The following is a 16351-nucleotide window of genomic DNA, read 5'->3' on the forward strand; positions in this document are numbered from 1 at the left end:
CAACTTGGCACTACGGTCAAAAAACTGTCTTGCTCCGCAGACTGATTAACCTCAACTGAGGGCTATTGGCTATGACGTCGTCAGTAGCGTAACTAAAGGAGCATTTCAACATTTTTCGTTACTATATAACTGAACACATCTTATGAAGTCTAATATGGCTCACAGTGTGCTGGGGTGTCCACTGGATACGGTGGAAGTGGTGGGAGACAGGAGGATGATGGCCAAGCTGTCATCCCTGATGAACAACACCTCTCACCCCATGCAGGACACCCTGGCAGCTCTGTGCAGCTCCTTCAGCCACCGGCTGCTTCACCCCCGGTGTGTGAAGGAGAGGTACCGCAGGTCCTTCCTTCCTGCTGCTGTCAGGTTGCACAACCAACTCTGCTCCCAGCAGACCACATGACACATGACAATAAAAACACTGTGCAATAACAGTTAAAATAGTGTTTTTTTTCTGTCTGTAAATATTATATTTCAGTTATTGTGTTTTTCTACTGTTTTTATTGCTTATTTATAATATATTTTTATCTTGTCTTTCTTTACTATGTCTCTTGTGTGCACTTTAACTCTATGCTGCTGTAAGCCTGCAAATTTCCCCGCTGCGGGACTAATAAAGGATTATCTTATCTTATCTTATCTTATAACGAAGATAAATATTCCACATTAATTTTGATATATAGTGAACAACAATTTAAGCCACAAGGGGGAAATGTTTGCACTGATCTCACATCCTCATTTCTCATATCTGTTGATGATAATCTTGTTTGATGCAAAGCTAAAGCCAGCTATTGCATCACTAACATCTAAACTATTTCCAATAGGTCTGCCCATTTCAGTCAACTTCAAGTCGGCCTCGGCACTCGCTAACCTCGTTCTCGCCGTGCAGATAGTTTTGGTCGCACATTCCCTGAGTTATCCGTCTTTGAGATCTCTGCTGTCGTCCCGGTGCATGAAAGGAAATTTGGTTAGAATTTACATTTTAAAAATTCACAAGCAATTTATCTTTCCAGAAAATATGTTCCTCTGTGAGCATGGACTCTGTTTATTATGAATGATATGAATCATGATTAGATACTTAAATAACATAAATATTCTACACATAGTAACTAAGTTGATTTTTTTATTCATTTAAATGAACATATGTGTAAATAGATCTTAGTGCCACGTTTAGTCTGGTTGCAACCCGCATGGAGATTTGCTTGAAAGTGCATCAGTGTAGTGAATGAAAGAGGTGTTCTTAAAGATGTACATACTAAAATACTTTCTGTCATAATATCTTTCTACCACTCATATTCCTATTATCAAGTGTTTTAAGTGGAAAGTGATAATCAATCAGTTGTAATAATATAAAGTAGTGTTTTTTATATGATTGACGGCTACAACAACAAAGTCTAATGGAGCAGTAGTTCCAACTACAAAGTATTTTTGTCCCTCAGATAAATGTGACAGAGATTCTCACTTACTGTTAGGCTTTAAACTTAATCTTTAATAGAACACATTATGGGAAGTACACTTGTTTTGCAGTTTTACTCAGTCAGATTAAAATATTGATGATCATGTGTGTCCGACACAGACATAGCACAGAATGCAATGTTATCAGACTGACAGAAGAGGAAACTGTACACATTATTTTTTTTATAACGACAGGAAGTAAATCCTCACAAAAAAGCAAATCATAAAATACATGTAATATATGCAAAACTAAATTTAGCTAAAGATTTTAAAAGTTAAAAAACAACAGGCTCCGTCTACTTACCACAAACCTATTAAAATACAGTGTAACTGATAACACACCTGATAAACTACGTATAAAAAAACCTTGATAAACTACATATAAAAAAGAAAATTGCATCAGCTAAATGAAATACATTCTGATGAGTCAAATAAAATGTATGTTCTTTGTATTCATCAATATGCCTGTATAATCATTCACTCATAATGAAGGAATTCTTCCTTCACTCTTTTCTGGCCACGCTGATCATGTTACTGCTGACATTGTTGTCTATCGACTGGCTTGACTGAGTTCCTTGATTTTCTTCTCAACATGCGATATACTGTCTCCAGAGCTTCAGGTACGCCGTCTTGATCTTTTGTATTTTGAACGCATACACGACTGGGTTTACAGCCGAGTTAGCATGAGAAAGCAGGATGCCAACATAGAAAGCTGTTACTGGTACATCACTCGGCCCGCCAAAGTAAACAATGCAGTTCATAATGTGGAGAGGGAGCCAGGACAGGACAAACAGAGCCAAGACCAGAGACAGAGACCCCGCCAGCTGTTTCTCTTTCTCCAGGTAGTTCTGAGACTGCTTTTGGGGACTGTTGCCTGGTTTATCTCGAAGGTTTCCTCGAATGGTGCAGAAAATGTAGCCGTACAACACAGTCATCACCAACAGAGGTGGGAGGGTGCAGAGAAAGAAGCTGAAGTAAACCAGGTATGACATGGGGATCACAGCTATGAACTGGCAGACGATAGTAGAGTTGACTGAACTGGACAAAGTTTCATGGTTGTACCATCCAAGCATGGGAGCAAAACTCAGTGGTATTGCAACGAGCCAACACGCTGCAACCACGAGCCAAGAATGTCTCTGTGTTACTGTCCTTTTGTACCTAAAAACATTAAATTATTGATGAAACAAAAATGCACAGTGAAATAACAAACTATATAAAACCATCATGAAGTAATTGTTGTGATGTTCAGTGCCTTTACAGTGTAGGCCATGCAAAAGGGTCAGAAATGTGGGTTGAGATAAAACGGATAAAAATATAAAGCATGTCATTCTAAGCTGCACCATTTCACGTTTCTCTGCACAATTAAGAAACCAGTAAAAGTCTTACCTGAGAGGAACATACACCCGGAGGAAGCGGTCCACTGCAATAGCCATGAGACACAAAACTGAGACGAGGGTCAACAGGATGACCACGCAGCTGATGAAGAGACAGCCGTGGAACGAGGTCTTCACTCGTCCGTCCACCACCACAGCCAGTGGTATGGCCACGCAGCCAACCAGGAGGTCGGCCACAGCCAGAGAGACGATCAGGCAGAAGGTCGGCTGTCGAAGGCATTTACTGGTCCAAAGCGCCAAAACGACCAGCACGTTACCAAGACAGCAGCTAACAGCGATGAGCACCTCCAACAAGGTGTAGATCACTTCTCCCACATCCATCTGTGCTGATGTTTGATAGTTAATGGTGAATGTGAGTCTATTTTTCAAATAGAAGATCCTATGTTCTATATATCTATAGATCTGATGATAAAACTAACCACAGTTGCAGAAGTATATGAGTCACTAAAGAACTCTGGCCAAGAAAACCACAAAGCCACATCCCTGATTCAATAGACAGCTCTCTATAGCTACAAACAGAGCCACTTCGCTGAAAGCTGCCTGATTGGTGCAACCTGTTTTGCAGACCGGGGGGGCGCATTGCACTTTATTTCCGCTTTCTATACATACGCCTTGTTTCCAATGCAAGCAACACACACACTCACACACACACACACACACACACACACACACACACACACACACACACACACACACACACACACACACACACACACACACACACACACACACGGACAGACCTCTTCAAAATAACAAGGCAATATATGCATGTTGAGTTGATACTCACTAATAAGGAACCCTTCTTTAAATGCTTTATAATCGTTAATAAATTACACTATTATCATTAGTTAAACGTCATTATATTAGAACAATGTTTGGGTTTTTCTGTATTCACAAAAGATTTTGCACTTAAATCTTTTGGAAAAATCAGCCGGAGCTTTATTAAATACAGTGGCTTTGAGAATACAATAATAATAATAATAGTACAAATAATAATAATACTGTTGGATGGATTGCTGAGGAATACAACACATGTTGACAAAAGTGCTGTACAGACCAGAGCATGTAGCTAAAATCACACATAGAAGACACACTGACATTAACATCAATGCACAGAGCACACAAATAAACAACAAGTAAACACGAGTAAGAAAAAAACAAAAAACATGGACGACTGTCTAATCCCAGTATACAGGGAATTGCAGTCGTCCTGGCGGGAGAATATGAAGCCGTGGATGAATTTCTCAACATCTTTTGATGCAAGAAACAGCTTTGGCCATTGTACGAAGCCTGAAAAAACTAACTTTAACTACTGCATTGACTTGCTTGTCAAACTTAAAGGCGGGATCAATTATCACAGCAAGGTTTTTGACATGGGGGTTTCACAAGGGTGGACAGGTTGCCAAGACCTTTTAACCTAACCCCTTTTATCCCAAAATCTGAGGTCCAAAGTTCTTTCAGACACCTGCTCTCCTGTTTGGACAACTAGAGTTAAAACATTGAAATTCTAAAATATGTCCAGACATGAACTTTGAAACAACCTTAACTGTGCAGCGTTAACCACACTGCATCTTTGGAAGGTCACACTTAAACCAAAAATACAGTGGAGTAATGTCTAACTGAGCAGAAAACAAAGTCTCCCTCCCTACCTGTGTGTGTTGTTATCCGGCCATGCATGCTTTTAGTGCATGTAAGTACATGTGAGCGTGCATCAAAACCTAACACGTTTGACAAAATGTGAAAAAAATGACCCTGAAAGTGTTGGTGCACACAAACCACACAGTTATAGAACTGCATAACAGACATGAAACCCACCCCTGGTAACTTTGGTTACGGCAATATTTACATGTCTGTTTGTTTGATAAGTAAACATGAAGGCTTACTGAAAATGCTAACATTCAGGGTTAACGTTCAGCTCAGTTGGCGTGGAGACCACTCTGACAGGGGTGCGCAGATGAGGGACAAACATAATTGGTCAGTGATGTCTCAGGTCTCTCCATAAGACCGACCTGAGAGAGACAAAAACAGGCATCAGATCCACCATGAAGACTTTGTGTGTTGCTGCTGTTGTTGTGCTGACTCTCACCTCGGGGTGCCAGGCTGCACCTCTGGCATGTGGGATGCTGATCAAGTCACTGGACAAAGCTCCAGATGTAAGTTCCATATTTATACCTACATTTTTATTTTCCAAACCGCTTCATTAGATGAAACTCAATTGAACCTAACCTGAACATTTACAAATGAATTAATAATAATTTATAAATAAACAGGATTTCCCTTCTTTTGTTGTTTCAGTTGCCTGGGATTTGGTACTTCATAGCCATGTCCGCGCAGAGCTGTTGGGTTTCAAACTTAGTGAATTCTGGTTTATGGCCAAGTATTGAAGTGAACATTACCACTAAAGACGTACCGAAGGGCTACAGAGCCGAATTTAAATATAAATTGTGAGCAATCTTTCATCTTGTTGGCATGGATCTGATGCATCATATTGTCAGAGTATTTATACATTATACACCACCATGTCCAGTAAAGTTGTATTTTAAATCTTTAATAAATCGTTTGCAGTTTGGAATATTGCGATACTCATTCAGAAGATGATTTGTTTGAGAGCAACACCTCTTTTGATTTCGACAACAACCGTAAGAGTTTTTTTAATATACTGAGAGCAGTAGTGTTTCATTTAAAAATGTTCCCTTCATCTCTGCTTCTTTTAATCACTATGTCAAACTTTTACAGTGCAGACCACTACTACTTCTACTACTACTATTTTATCCCTACTACTTATAATAATAATAAAAGAGAATATAAAGTGATAGAAAATAAATATCAAAAGAGATTGTTAACAGAGCATTGATAGTGCTAATACATGTGAGCCCTCTGGTAGGCTTTGAATGATTTGTAGAACACTGAAATAGATTTGTTGCACTAAAAGATTTTTTCTCTCATGTCATTTTAATAATGATATTTATATTTTTGGCATTTTGATACTGATTTGGTGTAAAAATGTGATTATGATGTTATAGTTTTAACTTAAACCATTTAATGTTTTATTACCATCCACATTTTTCCAACAGATGGCGCAGTGGGTAAACCAGATGTGCTGCAGCAGAGTGGCTGTCCTGACTGCATCGTTATCAAGCAGGACGAGGGCATAAGGACTTTAATGCTCTTTAGTAAGGAGAACAGGGGGATTAATTAAGAAAATATTGGTTAATATTTCCAATTATGCTGATGTACAGTAATATAAAGCTAGCAGAGAGGAACAAGACTAAATTGTGACGCAACAGCTGTGCTCTGAATGCTAACGCCAGCATGCTAACACGCTGATGCTAAGCCTCACATAATGTCCCACATGTTTAGCATCTCAGGTTCTAATTAGCACTTAGCACAGGCATAGCTGAGACTGATTGGAATGTCATCAGTTCCACAAGTATTTGGTAATGAACCAAATAGGAGAAATTGTAAATTTAACCTAATGATTTGCTACAGAAAAAAATGAAGGGATCACCAAGTTATCACAATTCATCCTGATGGCAACATGAATGTCTGTACAAAATTTAAAGGCAATCCATCGGATGGCCGTTGAGATATTTCAGTCTGGAATTGGTGAACCCACCGACAAACAGACCTTAACATCACTATACCATTGAAAAATGTGTTAATTAATACTACTGTATTTTGTTTTAATCTCTGACAGGCCATAAATAGCATGCACTGCAAACATACAGTGAGTGAGATGTCTCTGGTGTATGTTTCACTGGTGTAGACAAGATATCATCACAAAGATTTAATCTCCAATGTGTTACCTCTTTAACAGGTAAGAGAAAGAACGTCACTGATGCTGAGCTGAAGGAGTTTGAGTCACAGGCAGAGTGTCTCGGCTGGTCCAAACCACTGGTCATTAACCAAGATCACGGTAAGACTTGAAAAAGAGTAAGACGTCTTAGCAGTCAGTATATGAAAACAAGAGTGTGGCGTTACACCATGTTAGTGATATTGACCTATTATTATTATTTTATTATTCAGTTCGGCTATGAAGCCTTGTGCACAGCACACTGTATATTATCCTGCAGGCCTATTATTATTCAACTTATTGTGCAATTTCCGCAGCGTATTTTACCAAATTATTCCTCCCACAGCGTCTATTTATTGGTTTATTTGGTAGGGACAGTGCACATTAATTATACATTTCTGCAAATGCACCAGAGTTAGCCATTAGGCTATGTTTCATCTGTAGTCTCTAGACAGATGTAACAAAGTCACCCTAAAAACAGAATATAACATTAAAATGACAAAGATTATGCTGCATCGTTAAACACTGAAAAAACAAACATATCATAGGCACAAATCCTAAAAACATGCAGAGTTAATACATTAAAACGTGGGGGCTGATTGGGAATCATGTGCTATGTCTTATGTCAGATATTTTCCCAGCAGTTTTTCATGAAAAACGCGACAAACGACGTGAAATTTCCACCTAGACTTACATGGGGTTATGGCGTGACGAGAGTTTAAAGAAAACTCAACTTTGGGCCCTTACTGACTCGTCATACTGTAACATAGACATTTTTATTTAAGTTTAGAACGTTACTAAAACTCTTGACTTTATTGGGCCAAATGGGCATCTTGATAGCTCTCACAGTATTCATCTAATCACTCTTAAGGGTTTTTAAGAAAATTTGGGGATTTTTAGATTTTATAAAGGATGTGTATTTGATGGAATGTTCAGACCTACAGTGCCCTCCAGAATTATTGGCACCCTTTAGTAAAAATGAGAAAAACGAGATGCGAAAAAAAATCTTTATTGTTTATCCTTATGATCTTCCATTCAAAATATTCACAAAAATGTAACCTTTAACTGAAGAAACATAATTGAAAGAAACATTAAATTCTTATCATGAAACAAATATTTTCTCAAAAATATATGTGCCACAATTATTGGCACCCCTTCATTTAATATTTTGTGCAGCCTCCCTTTGCCAAGATAACAGTTCTGAGTCTTCTCCTATAATGCGTGATGAGGTTGGTGAACACATGGCACTGGATCTGAGACCAGTCCTCCATGCAGAATCTCTCCAGATCCTTCAGATTCCAAGGTCGACACTTGTGGACTCTCCTCTTCAGCTCATCCCACAGTTTTTCTATGGGGTTTAGGTCGGGGGACTGTGATGGCCATGGCAAAACCTTTATTCTGTGGTCGGTGAACCATTTTTGTGTAGATTTTGAGGTGTGCTTCGGATCATTGTCCTGCTGGTATGTCCAACCACGGCCCATTTTAACCTTCCTGGCAGAGGCTGTTAGGTTTTCATTTAATATCTGCTGGTATTTGATGGAGTCCATGATACCATGTATCCTAACAAGATGTCCAGGGCCTTTGGAAGAAAAACAGCCCCACAACATCAAAGATCCGCAACCATACTTCACAGTGGGTATGAGGTGCTTTTCTGTATGGCTATATTTCTGCCTACGCCAAACCCACCTTTGATGTTTGTTGCCAAAAAGCTCTATTTTGGTCTCATCTGATCATATAACCCGGTCCCATTGAAAGTCCCAGTAACGTTTGGCAAACTGTAGGTGCTTTAGTTTGTTGTTGATTGACAGCAGAGGCTTTTTTCTGGCAACCCTCCCAAACAACTTGTGGTGATGTAGGTGGCGTCTGATGCTAGTTTTGGAGACTTTCTAACCCCAAGACTCAACTAACCTCTGCAATTCTCCAGCTGTGATCCTTGGAGATTCTTTTGCCAGTCGAACCATCCTCCTCACGGTGCGTGGGGTCATACACACACGTCCTCTTCCAGGCTGATTCTTAACATCTCCTGTCGCTTTAAACTTCTTAATTATGCCCTGATAGTGGAAATGGGTATTTTCAACTGTTTAGAGATTTTCTTATATCCATTTTCTGATTTGTGCAGCTCAACAACTTTTCGTCGCACATCGTCACTGTGTTCTCGGGTCTTTCCCATAGCGATGAATGACTAAGGGAATTTGGCCTGTGTCACCTCATATTTATACCCCAGTGAAACAGGAAGTCATGGTTGACCACTTAAGAGTTCCTAATCAAACAGGTGAATTTAAAAATGTAAAATATGACTGGAATTATACTTCAGTTAGATTGTAATCATGAGATTTTCTAGGGGTGCCAATAATTGTGACACACATTTTTTGGGAGAAAAATATTTATTTAATGTCAACATTTTTTTTTTCTTTCAATAATTTTACTTCAATGAAAAGGTAAGATTTTTGTGAATATTTTGAGTGAAAGACCAAGAGGATAAACAGCAAAGACATTTTTTCACAGCCTGTTTTGCTCATATTCACTAAGGGTGCCAATGATTCTGGAGGGCACTGTAGAGTGGTGATGTCATCGCTAGAGTGGAGAGGAGCTTGAAAAATATTCTATTAATCCCTATAAGGCGAGAGCTCCTCTCAAGTTCAAGACGGTCCATCACAAATACAATTACGTCTTCGGGCAGTAGCAGCCAAACTGTCAAAATGTTTTGCAGAAAATTATTCTGTGTGGCTTTGTTGCAACAAGGCTGTAAAGCACATAGTATATAATCCTGCGGGCTTAATAATCATATTCTGCTTATGCTCCATCTTCCGTACAAAAGTTTGGCGCGTAACTCATCCCTTAGCGTTGCATGCACATGTGTCAAAATACATCAAAACGTGCAGCTTGTTTGGGAATCGTGTGCTATGACTTTTCTTAGAGATTCGCCAAGCGGTTTCCATGGAAACAACAAAAAATGGTGAGAAATTTCCTCATAGCCGTGAATGAGTTTTTGGGGTGAAGAGAGCTAAAAAAAAACACTCAACTTTGGGTTGAGTGTTTAAAACGTTAACAAAAGTTTAAAAGTTTAAAACGTTAACAAAACTCTGGACTTTATAGGGCCAAATGGGTATTTTGATAGCTAGCACAGATTTCATGACATCAGAGTTTAAGTTTCAGGAACATTTTCAGTCCTTTTCAGATTTTATAATGGGTGTGTTTTGGATGGAATGTTCAGAGCTAGAGTGGTGATGTCATCGCCAGAGTGGAGAGGAGCTTGAAAAATATTCTGTAATTTTTCCAAACAATTTGCTCTTATTCCCACAATTTTCACTCTTCATACACATTTTTATGGTCAAAACGTAGGAAATGTTGTGCTGGTCGTAGACATGTGTCTATGAAATCAATAAGACTTACACATTTTGACTCCATGAGCCAAAAAGCTACATCAACTGCTCCATTGGACTCAATGTTAATTCTGACGACAATTTCTCAAAGAAAGCAGATAGTACCATTTTTCTAATCTGCTCAAAAGCTCACCTTTTTTAAAACAACAAACATAAAAAGTACATCTCTGCGTTCGTCAGAGTCTTATCTTTGTGATGATATCAGCATGTTGTCTATTGGAATCATGGTTTTACGATTAAGGGCGGGAGTTTGACAGTTGATTTTGTTCAAAATCACTGTCTACCAAAAATCTTTAATCAGTCTGACTCTCCACCCAGGTGCTCCAATCGCCATGGCAACCAGGAACCTATGTGTGTGTGACCTGAATCTCAAATACAGAGATGAGAGGAGCGATAGCTCCTCATTCTCAAGTGACCTCATGGTCACATTTTAAACACCACAAACATAAAAATGATATCAACGTGATTGACAGAGTCTTTTCTCTCTGTTGATAATAATATTTTGGCGATTGGACTCCTTTTTTTTCCAAATGAACCTCATTTGTACTTTAAACGAACCCCAAACTAACCCTAACTGAACCTCAATGATACAGCTGTCTTAGAGCTGTTAATATATTGCACCGTCTTCGGGCAGTAGCAGCCACACAGTCAAAATTTCTTGCAAAATTTTCTAGTTATTATTATTGTTGTAGTTATTATTATCACTGTTTTTAAATATTATAAATATTCTCTGCCGTGCCATTTGTAACATGCAAAACATGGCATTCTAAAATGTTTTCTGGGGTTGTTATAAATTGCCATGAACATTAGAGAATTCAATATAAAATAGTTTCAATTATGTTGTCAGTATTGTTATTTTTCTTATATCTTTTCTTTTTTGCTACTTTCACAGATTATAAAAACTGCCTAAAACTTGAAGATGACGACATGGCTACATCAAAATTATTATCTTTGATCTCGGAAAGACTGAAAAACGCAAAGCCATTCGATTGTCTCGGAGAGAATGTTAACCCTCCTGTCGTGTTCGGGTCAAATGTGACTGAAATACTTTAATCAATCATAAATATCTGATTGCCTCAAGGCCTTATGATATCCTCCACACTAGGCATTTGAACATATAAATTGCTGATCACCACTTTCATTGAATTTTGAGTGGTTTAGTCAACTTTGTTACACCCATGGTGTTCCCGGTAAAAAGTGAACGCCATAGGAAATGAATGGGAAACACTAGATTATGTCCATTCATCAGATGGAAAACAGCCCCATACACACCCACACATCCACAACCAAACCCCATATTTTCCCCATATCCCCACACCACACACACACAGACACACACCTGTGTGAACACATGTTCACAGCCCCATATATAAAGTTGTACACATTTCAAACTTCAAAAAAAAAATCAGGTGTTTGTTATGGGAACCCATCTCCATCCCGAGCTTATGTGCCATCCCCCCACGTGAACCACACCTTCTAGACTAAACAATGTTTCATATCTTCGCACTTTGCCCCTATATAAACCTTTATTGTGCCTTGCTTTCATTTTACTCTGTGAACACAATGAGTAGGCGACTGATAAGGCGATTTTCTGTCAGAGAGGCTCTGGACCTAATTTAGCAAAACATTTTCAGTGTCTATTCTTTGTATATTCACAGCAGTTATTCATGTAAACCACTAGTCTGAGACATTATTTACAGCTTAAAAAGGTGTTAAATAAAATTTGGTGATGATTAAAGGTTTTTGTGTTAATGTAAGAGCAGTTAAAACAGACTGGTCAAATTTGACTGGGAACACTAAAGTAAGGGGGGAGAAATGAACATGACAGGAGGGTTAATTATTACCCCAGCACTTTAATGGAGTGGGCTCGGCAAACATGGGCTAATTTGTAGTGAATGTGCTCGAGCACTGCGATACTAACTATTCGTTAACACCAATCATGTTTTTGTGAAATGGAAACCCTACTTAAGATGTAAAGTTGTTTTGGAGGGAATTATTAGTGTTTGATTTACTGTTATTAGACTCTCAAACCCCTTTTTTCCTTGATTTAAGTTTTTAGCGGTGCTCTACATTGCTTTTTACAGCAAAGTAACCAGCAAATAAATAAGGCTTTTTCAAAATATTTTCTTTCCTTTTCCAGTTTTAATGAATAAATGATTAGTAAAGTGTGACAGACTTTTGCAGACAGAGAGTTTTAGAAAGCCATTATTTAGGATTTAACCTGTTTACTGCTGCAGGACGCTGTACAGCAACTCAGCCTGCTCACAGTTCTGAAACACATTAAAACACTTCCCAGTTGTAGTAAAAAGACTAGATGTTTCTCTGATTCACATCAAATAATATGGAAAGGAAAGGTGGTCTGATCTGTGGTGAATGTGCTCGGACACAGCTATACTTACTATTTTTGAAGAGAATTATTACTGTTTGATTTACTGTTATTAGACTCTCAAACCCCTTTTTCCTTGATTTAGGGTTTTAGTGGTGCTGTTCATATCTTCTCTCTTTAAAACAATTCAATATCATCATTAATAACTGATATATAAATTTAAGGTTTATTCAATATAACGTTGATTTTTCTTTTCTTTTCTTTTCCATTTGTAGTGAATAAATGATTAGTAAAGTGTTACAGACTTTTGCAATGCAGGCAGAGATTTTTAGAAAAATATATATTAGGATATAAACTGTTTACTGCTGCAGGACACTGCACAAATGTCAAATATGAGATGTGTCTACAAATTTACCTATTTGTATTTGTGCTAAAGTGTTTTGTATCAGGATTTGTGTTTAACATGTGTTTAATGATGAATCAAAATTAAAGTTAAAGAGAAGGTTACCCCTTTACACCTTGCATTCAAATGTGTTTAAGTGATCGGATTGCAATTAAACAGTTCTTGACAACATGAAAGTACAGGTGTAATATCAGCTCAAAGCATTCCATTGGTGGGATTTATTATTAATTGCAGACCTAGACCCCTTCACAAAAAAACATGTTGACTTACTAAACACTTCTGTAACTAATTATATTAATCATTTTTGCATATTATTAAGCTGAAGTTCCAGAGCAATGCAACTGTGCAAGCTGGTTCAATAAAACAATTTACTGACACAGGTAAGGCTAATAGAAAACAGACATCACTGTTGTTAATGTTACACTTGAGGACCTTCTGTTATATGACTAGCTGACATGTACACAATTCAGTTAATATGAACCTGTCAATCCCCATGTTTAGGATCACTGACATACATAGAAACAGAATAATGGATACACTCTTCAATATAGTGTAATACAATACAAAACCACAAACACAGCCTCCATCAAACCCTTGAATTGGATTCACGTCACCATTACACAGCAAAAAAAGATTCTGATTTTGAGGTTTTGTGGAAGAGTCATTGCATATTGGTGATATTCCATTGCATTAGGTTCAGTTTAACAGTTCAGCTTAACAAGCCTAATTCAAATCAGGGTGTGCCCTTCCCCATGGTCTTATATTTGATGTTTATCCACAATAAAATAATGTTACATAGTTGAACCCTCTTTATAACCAAATCTTTACACTGTTGACAGAAACAGAGCAATGTCTTCCCAATTTCTGAATCTACTGTGTGATCTTGCATCATTGTAAGAAAACTACAAAAACTAAAACTAAATTATAATTATTCAATACATACTATGTGCTGCAGACATTTCATGTCATGTTTCCTGGTAAGAAGCCTGCTTGTGACGGGAGGGTCTCTGGTTTGATTCTGGACCAAACAAATAGGTAGACTTAACTATCAGGGGGACATTTTTACTAAACTGCCAAACTAAGAAAAAACAAACAATAAATTACTTATTTAGGGTTTTTGGGTCCTGATATTGTGCATGCCGCTGACTCAATGTCGTGGTTTACTGGGTAACTTAAATACAGCAGAGCCAGCCATTGTTAATGTTAATTAACTTTTCCTATTATCACAAGTCAAAGTGTCTGTTTGGAAGAGCCTTGCTTGGACAGGGAATCCTAAAGAGCAACACTTGTTTCACACTTCTACAGTAAATCATCTCCCACACCTCAGATTTTTCCATCAATTCAAATTAATCAAAGTGAAATTAAATTGAATCAAGTCTGATTGTTTCTTTTCAGGGTGGAAGCGGGGCAAAATCATCCAGTGGGCCCTGATCAATGTTCAATTAAATTAAATTAAACAGCTGGCACTACATAAGAATAGTTTTCTGGGGTGGGAAGAGTCCTGTCTGGTTGTCAGAGGAGGAAGAAGTATTCAGATGTTTTTACTTAGCACAAAGTACAAATTACAAATGTACTGGCATACAAATCTAGTTTAAGTACCAGTATTATGCAGAATGGCTTATCTCAATCATATTAATGGATTGTTTTTATTGTTGCATTAATGTGTGCGTCACTTAAATTTTGCAGGTAAAGGTGGAGTTTAATTTTGATTTATATGCTACAGTGTAGCCTAACCCATAATACTATATCATAATCAATTTGTTGCTTTATATTTGGTATTGAAGTAACTAAAGCTGTCAGTTGAATGTAGTGGAGTAAAACGAACAATAAATGTTTCCAAAATGAAGTGGATTGGTGCCAAATTACTTAAAGTATGCTTTCAGTTACATGCCACCACTGCCGGTAGATAATCCAGCCTTGGCAGCAACCAGTTGCCTTTTATCAGGATATATCATTGACACATCAAACTATTTATATACAGTACCAGTTAAAGGTTTGGACACACCTTCTCATTCAATTGTTTTTCTTTATTTTTATTTTTTTCTACATTGTAGATTAATATTGAAGACATCCAAACTATGAAGGAACACATATGGAATTATGTGGTAAACAAACAAATTCACAACAAACCAGAATATGTTTTATATTTTAGATTCTTCAAAGTAGTTGAATGAGAAGGTGTGTCCAAACTTTTGACTGGTACTGTATATACAAAAATACATTTGAACTCAACGTCAGCCGGTTTACTAATTGATCTTTGGCGTTTAGTTTAGTTTTAGTTTAGTTTATTTGCACAATTGAAAAATATAAAAAACACAACATTGATAAATTATATTACAGTGCAGGAAGAGGCAGAAAGCCCACTGGGCTTATTTGAAGCCTCCACCTATATAATATTAAAAAAAAATCACAATACTATAACGAATACAAAAAGAAAATACATATGGTATGAAATATAATATATAATATATGTTCGGTGGTTGCCTAGCAACGCCAATTCAGACGTATAAGATGGCTGTGTTGCTTTGAATTAAAAAATAAAATATAATAAAATAGGACTAGATTAAACAAATACAGTCAGTATATGGAAGCATAAGGAGTGTGGTGTTGCACCATGATAGTTATACCGATTTTTTTTTTAACCAATATTGTTATCAATATTATTATTATTATAATTATCCATCCATCCATTTTCCGTAACCTGCTTATCCAGTTAAGGGTCGCAGGGGTGCTGGAGCCTATCTCAGCTGTCAATGGGCGAAGGCAGGGTTCACCCTGGACAGGTCGCCAGTCTGTCTCAGGGCTGACATATAGAGACAGACAACCATTCACACTCACATCCACACCTACGGGCAATTTAGAGTCTTCAATGAACCTAAGCTGCATGTCTTTGGACTGTGGGAGGAAGCCGGAGAACCCGGAGAGAACCCACGCTGACATGGGGAGAACATGCAAACTCCACACAGAAGGTTGTCCAGCCCGGGAATTGAACCCAGGCCCCTCTTGCTGTGAGGCGACAGTGCTAACCACTACACCACTGTGCAGCACATTATTATTATTATTATTATTATTATTATATTATTTATTATTATTATTATTATTATTATTATTATTATTAGTAGTAGTATTAGCATTATTGTTATTATTATTATTAATAATATTACCATTGTTATTATTAATAGTAATATTAATATAATTATTAATAATATTATTTTTTATTATTTTTTGTATAGTTTGTATTATTGTTATCATAATTATTATATATTATCTGCATTGGCATATGCAGTATAGGCATTATATAATGATATATATTATATATTATATATATTTTTTTACCATGTTTAGTATAATTGTGTTGTGTGCGACCCCTATGCTTCGGCGCTAGGACCCAGGGGCCCGCGGTAGCTCCAGACACCGGTTGATGAGACGGCATCACAGGTCTAATTAACCCGACAAAGAGCGGCTGTCGGCTCCGGTCGGTGCAGACTGAGGTTAAGCTCCATCACACGGTGAAGGCGGCGTGCAATAACGAAAAAGCATCCGTCAATCAGTCACCGTGGCAAGAAGACCCCACGCCCACTGGCCTCACCGGCGACAACC

At 37.7% G+C, this 16351-nt stretch overlaps 1 protein-coding gene across 1 annotated transcript; it reads right to left on the reverse strand.

The window, feature by feature from the left end:
• Nucleotides 1-2039: 2039 nt before the first annotated feature.
• LOC129106367 (adenosine receptor A1-like) lies at nt 2040-3167 on the reverse strand. The gene is made up of 2 exons (XM_054617755.1): nt 2839-3167; nt 2040-2610 (listed from the first exon to the last, which is right to left on the reverse strand). The coding sequence occupies exons 1-2, from the start codon at nt 3165-3167 to the stop codon at nt 2040-2042; spliced, it is 900 nt and encodes a 299-aa protein (XP_054473730.1).
• Between the last annotated feature and the right edge of the window lie 13184 nt (nt 3168-16351).

This window comes from Anoplopoma fimbria, chromosome 17, assembly GCF_027596085.1.
Source record: "Anoplopoma fimbria isolate UVic2021 breed Golden Eagle Sablefish chromosome 17, Afim_UVic_2022, whole genome shotgun sequence".
Lineage (NCBI taxonomy): Eukaryota > Metazoa > Chordata > Actinopteri > Perciformes > Anoplopomatidae > Anoplopoma > Anoplopoma fimbria.